Here is a 6,473-nt window from a genome sequence, read left to right on the forward strand (position 1 = left end):
TGAAGAAGAGGCAGCGCTCTACCTCTTCTTCATGGTTTGGAAGAGAAAAATATGAGTCAGTAACATTGCCATAATGCAGCAAACATCCATTACAGAGGCTTTTGAATGTCCTAAATCAGTAGCATCTACTTTATTGACATCATTTTTCTTGGTAATGGTAAGATACATCGGAGCTTCCTCAGCACATGGGAAGTTATTAACCAGATGCGGGGGGAAGCCAACATCTGAACTTGGCACCATTTGGCGGGTGGCATTTGCAGCTGTAATGGCACTAAATATACTAATTTATGAAAGAAGGCAATAACATTGGAGGTGGATTTTGTTCAGAAGAGCCTCGAGGAGGAAAAGAAGAGATAGCTAAGTGCCATGCCCTTTAGTCAGCCATGCGAGGGGAAACCTGGAGAAATAGCTCCCTCCAGTGGTGGTAAATTAAAATGTTTTCCTTCTTCGGCTGAAATCCAAGCTGAAAAGTCTCATCCAACAAGGAATAAATGTTTCAGAAAATAAAAGCAAAGGAATGAAAAGTGTGACACACATTTATGTAAAATGATCAGAAAAGGTTTGCAAACTAAAACTCTGCTTGCTCTGTTTAGTTTGATTTGTAGTTTAAGTGACTGATATCAATTAAAAATAAATGTAAATTGCATAAGAGTGAGCTGAATAAGATTTTGAGAGCTAGTGAATGTGTTTAAGATGCAGTAAACTTGGTTTTCCACTAATGAAAGTTTTATTGTTTTCATATTTATCTTATTCTGCACTTTAGTTTTCACACGTGTCCCTTTCTACTGGGCCAGTATTATTTATACCCAAGAACAGGATATGTCTCTTTGCTTTCAAGACCTTTTTTTTTTCTAAATGTTCACAATTTATCTTTTAACAAGAACCAGAGAACCAAAGCGCATTAAAAGTTTAAGTCTCAAGAGGAGTTACGGAGAAAGATAGGCAGGAAAGTTTCTCACCAAGTGGAATCAGTCCAATAACCTGTGCTGCAGGTTTTGTCCCCAAAGAGATCCAAAGACCCATTTCAAAGCTTGGTAAAAAAAAAAAAAAAAAAAAAAAAAAAAAGCGTGTACAGCTAAAGGCGAACTATTGGATGCTTTTATAGGACTGGGTTGTGATAAAATTGTCCATGAAGAAAAGTGTGGATTCAGCCTCTATCCCTAATGGGAATAACATGCAGATTTAAGGTTCACATTTCCAGGGGGTAACATTTTTTTTCTATTAAAAATGAGAATTATCCTTGTTTTTCACCTGAAGCTTGCACAGAAGTTGTCTCTCGCTAAGCCAAAGATCACATTTATACATTAGCGCTAATGATTACATGAGCAAATGATGATGAAATGTAGCATTCAAAGCGTCGCTTCCAATAAGCGCTACGGCAACGACCCTGAGCTTTTAAGAGCTCTTTAAGAGAAAACGTTCTTGGTAAATATCTCACTGAAGGAAGCAATATAGGCATCTGTAGAATACAACAATACTGTCTGCAACATATAGAATATGAGTGGGTTTAAAGGCTGCACTAACTTATCTATGCCCACACACACTTTTTACCACAGTTGTGATACAGACGGAGATTATACACAACAACTGAAATGCAGGTTTTGATGAGAACAGATTTTATTGTAATTACAGTGTAACTTTTATCAAATATGCGCACCATGGCACCTTGAAGAGTGTACTATAAAGTGTATGGTGCCGTTTTAGATTTATTAAGTAATACAGAGAAAAATTGGGGGGAAAGGGAGATCGGCGAGAGACATTTTTTGATTCAAGGAGTGAAGAGAACCACTACAAACTTATAATGGAAAGCGCTCATAACATTTTGTGCCAGTGAGCACAGAAAATACTCATTTTAATAAGTATACGGCCATTAAATTTGTAAGGTCAGAGCTGACTTCAGACTTTGGCTACCACTCAAATTATTATGCTATGGATTTCATTACTAAAATCAATCATAATGCAAAAGAAAAGCACACAGATTCATATATTCAGCCTCGGTGACAGCTTTATGTTTGTTTGATTAAATATTATAGGTTTGTTTTTCTAATGTTGCATAATACACCTTTAAATTCTTAGCAAAGTGACCCAGATCCCTATTAACAACTGTAATAAACGCCTTTAAAAAAATAAAAAAAATACCCCTGCATTTATTATGACTTATGGTCACCTGCTGCCATCTGGCTTGCTGACAGATACCAGAGATGTAATCCTTGGGCTGACCAATAAATCTGCCCAGTGAAGGTTATGTGATATACAGAGAGACTTGACCATGTTTATGTGGCACACAGCTTATGAGAACGTCCAAATGGACACGCATAGCAACAGTGTGTTTGGTTTGCAGACTGCCCTTTACAGCGTCTTTTTACTAAAACGGCCGCAAGTCACAGGACTCCAATTTGCTGGCTTCTCTAACACACACATAGGTTTAATAGGTCAAGGTAAACTAATGCAGTCTAATGCAACAGTCCTAAATGGTAGCTTTTATTGCATTTGGTGTGGTAAACAACACACCAATCAGATGTTTTTGTGATTTATATATATATATATATATATATATATATATATATTATTTAGCAGTATTCAGAAAGGCTGAAAATGCTTTTTTTAAATGCACTAGCTGTGTTCTTGCAGTTTTATATTTTCATTGACATTACATTACTCACATTGTTATAACTTTGATTAAAATAGGGGGGCATTTGTCAAGGGCAAGATTTAAGGAATTCTGAATATTTGTGAACACATCTGATTAATGGCATCTCTCGACTTTAGGCATTGACAATCATACGCCTACCTCCTTGTAGGAGTTCTTGACTTGTGCAGTTGTTTTCCTTAACCATGGAAAGAATTCTGTCATCATGCACTGTAGTTACCTTCTATGATCTTTCACACCTTTAGGCATTGCTGACCACTTCTTGAGGATGTACTAGATTTTTTTAAACTTGGCCACTCCATATATATATTTTATGTAAAAAAAAAAAAAAAAAAAACCCACCCACCTTGAATTAAAAGCAAAACACTGCACTTCAATCACATATTATCATTGCTAATTTACAATCCACTGTGATGGTGTACAGAGGCAAAACAACAAAAAAGAAAGAAAGAAAAACATAATAAAATGGTAATGTGATATTTCCTGGATCTTATTTGCACACTGTAAGGACTGTAACATATCCAGGAACTGCGTGCTGCTTTTCTAAACGTTATTCATGCTGAAGAAATGTGGTCTAAAGGCCAAATGGTTGTGAAACTCTGACCCTTGAAGTTAGCTTAAACTAATACTATTAGCCTTCGAGTTGTAGTAGGCCTACACACATATCTACAGTCGACATATTGCGCAAACCATACGTAATACTTGCCTAATATGTGGTTGCTAAAATAACTGCAAAGCAGCTGAACGTTACATACGAGCAAACAAGCACAAATCCAAACCAAGCTCCTTTTCTTGAGGAGCACTTCCCCTTTAAGTCGGCTTCTGCCGTCACAGCAGGATGACTCGTATATTTTGCGACAGGACGTAAACGCGCCGGCTCGCTGCCGCCTTCACGGTTTATCTTGAGAAAGAAAAAAAATAGGGAAATAAAGCTTATATGCATGTTGCTGGAAATTTTAAATAATGTGATGCAATCCTCTGGACGTATGCGAGTCAAACAGCCGTGATATTTTGTTTCGTTGTGGAGGAAGACGTCTCGGTGTTTCATGTAAGATTCTGCACTGTTACTTAGCTCTAGACCACAATATGAAGAAAGGATGCTTTGGGGTTGCATATACTATGCTGTGGCTATGGTTTAATCATCCAAAAATGATCACTAGCTTAAGTTTTTTAAATATACATAGGTCTTTTTCAACGTGCATATCTATGGGTATTGTTTGCATAAGCTTGCCTTTCTTGTTGGTGTGTGTGCCGTTTGAATGTGCATTTAAAAGCATGTTAACCATCTTAATTTCTCCACAGAGCCTTGTTCCATTTTTAAAGAGAACCCCTGACTGACAGCAGAGGGAAGCGAGCATCCTGGATCCCCTCCCCATGAAGCTGACTGCCTCCCCTGAAGCAGCTTTCACATCTGGATCAAGGACTCCAGTGCACTTTGTTGGGCTCCTGTAGCCCATCCATGCCTGTGATCCCCATCCCACGGCGGGTGCGCAGTTTCCATGGCCCCCACACCACCTGCATGCACTCGGCCTGTGGGTCGGCACACACTTCCAAGCTAGTTCGGACTAAGTACAACAACTTTGACCTGTACCTGCGCTCACGCTGCATGTACAGCTTCCTCCGCTTCCTGCTCTACTTTGGCTGCAGCCTGCTGACCTCTCTGCTCTGGGTGTCGCTTTCTGCGCTCTTCTTCCTGCAGTACATCAGCGTGCGTGTGCTCCTGCGCCTGCAATACAAGCTGTCTGTCATCCTGCTTTTGCTGGGGCACCGGCGACTGGACTTGGGTGTGCTTAATGACCTGATTATATACAGCATGCAGATCACCATGTTTCTGGTGGGGGGACTCGGCTGGTGCTTAATGGTGTTCGTGGATATGTAGCTCTGTCATGAGAAACATGAGAAATGTGGCATGTGATGGGAATGTTTTGCACTCAAATACTCTGTTTTATATTTGACTCGGCTGTAGTCAGAAAGGCGCAAAATCTCATTTGGTTTATTGTAGATAAGGTTAAAATCCAATAAGAAGCATCAGAAGCATTGATGCGATCTTTAAACCAGCCTGCGTGGCTTAAACAGTTAAATAGTTGTTCTTTTAAAAAATGTCAGTCCTGCATACTTCAGAGAAGTTAGAAATGTCAAAAATGAGAGTGAGACTTGTGACTTTATATAAGTTATTCTTGTATTTTGTGCCATTTGTAAACCGTCTTAATGGACTTTAAAGGACATCTCGTCTAGGAATGTGTTTGTTTAAAGTCTGTTGCATGGAGGAGTGACTTAACAGATGACTGATGTGCATTGTGACTGTGGATGCAGGTCAGTGATCTGTGCCACAAAAAAGTCATGCTGGAGCACAAAGAGGATGTCATGATACTGTGTATGAATCAGTGCATTTAAATGATGTTGTGTATAAATAAAAATACAATGTAAAATAGAAAGCACAGTTTTTAAAAAAGAAGAAGAAGTCAAATGACTCCACCTGATGAATAGAAAAAAAAAAACTTCCCTGGATTCAAATTTGGCCACTGTCTGTTGATTTGGTGCTTGAAGCCTTTGCACACTCCTGTGATTTTTAGAATGCTCCCTGGAAGTCTTGTTCCCGCCCGAATCTGGGATGTGCACTGGATCTTCTTCACTGTGTCAAAACAATGACGCTTTACTCTGAGTTAGAGTTTAAGGAAGTGTTCAAAGTAATAAAAATCCAAATCTGGTGAGGAGGGCAGATGGAAAGCCACAACTGTGTTGGTATGACCAAAAAGAAAAAACCCAGCTTTGAGGTCGCTTGTGCTGAATGTCCTCCCTTAGACAGTCTGACTCCTGGGGGAGGGGAGAGGAGGCGAACTGATGGTGCACAACCTCGTGAGTGACAGGAAATAAGCAACACCTGTGCTCCTAGTTGCAACCAGCCTTCAGACTTGGTCTCATAGCTAGATGACAGATGATGACACAGGTATTGACGTTCCCTGTCTGCGCGAGTTTAAAGCCCGTGGAGGGGGTGAGTGTTTAAAACGTAGGACTTCCAGAGAGCAATCTGAAAACAGCAGGAGTCCTGTAAGTGATGGAGAGGTGAACAAGGAGATGGCAGTGGCCAAATTAAAATCAGGTAAGGTGTTTTGGGAGGGTTTTTTTTGCCTTGAATGTGCTGCATCAGAAAGTTTTTGTTGTGTTTTTTATGTTTTGGGCAAAATAGGGCAAAGGGTATAGCCCGAGTCACAAACATTTTTTTTTAAAGCTGTTTAATAAATTCTTTTTCTCCATGAGCTGGTTTGTGCTTTACAATGCATGGCCAAATGAATGTGTTTACTGTGTAGTCTAACACTCATGACGGCATGCCTCGAGCTGTGTCATAAGAGTGTGTGACAGTTCAAACTGAGAACGGCTTTGGGTCAAGTGTTCCATCAGTCGTTCTTCACATGGTCTCGGAGCTGCTCTAACAGACTTCTCTGTTTAGCTTCCTCCAGCACGCAAACACCAACCACAACTAGATCCTGCTGTTTGTGCCAAGCATAACAATGGAGATGGCTGTGCCCCAATCACCTTATATAGCCTCATTTTCACATGCCATGAAGTATGCCTTACTGGAACTAATGAAGGCACTGAAATGAGCACTTTAATTCTAAACCCGGGTTTGCTTTGAAGATTTTAACTATTTTTTGTTCTTGTCATGCACAAGCATCAGGTTGGACAGCCATGATTAGGAAAGCATGCAAAAGAGGCTGGAAGTACAGAGCGCCAACTTTAGATTTGAACTTTCAACACAGTGGCTGGTGGGCTGACTGAGACATGCTTCAGACCCACAAGGCCTATAAATGGCTAATCAGAGCAA

General features: G+C 40.0%; 1 protein-coding gene across 1 annotated transcript; it reads left to right on the forward strand.

Moving 5' to 3' along the window:
* Window positions 1-3,478: 3,478 nt before the first annotated feature.
* Window positions 3,479-5,907, forward strand: tmem250 (transmembrane protein 250). The gene is made up of 2 exons (XM_084935350.1): window positions 3,479-3,698; window positions 3,953-5,907. Exon 2 carries the CDS (start codon window positions 4,110-4,112, stop codon window positions 4,527-4,529), a length of 420 nt encoding a protein of 139 aa, XP_084791476.1. The 5' UTR covers window positions 3,479-3,698; window positions 3,953-4,109; the 3' UTR covers window positions 4,530-5,907.
* Window positions 5,908-6,473: the final 566 nt, after the last annotated feature.

This window comes from Perissodus microlepis, chromosome 7, assembly GCF_051167445.1.
Source record: "Perissodus microlepis isolate ML-2025 ecotype Zambia chromosome 7, ASM5116744v1, whole genome shotgun sequence".
NCBI classification, from domain to species: domain Eukaryota; kingdom Metazoa; phylum Chordata; class Actinopteri; order Cichliformes; family Cichlidae; genus Perissodus; species Perissodus microlepis.

Bases quoted from the DNA above. Each gene is read 5' to 3' on its own strand.
- tmem250 (XM_084935350.1), top strand. From the start codon at position 4,110: ATGCCTGTGATCCCCATCCCACGGCGGGTGCGCAGTTTCCATGGCCCC.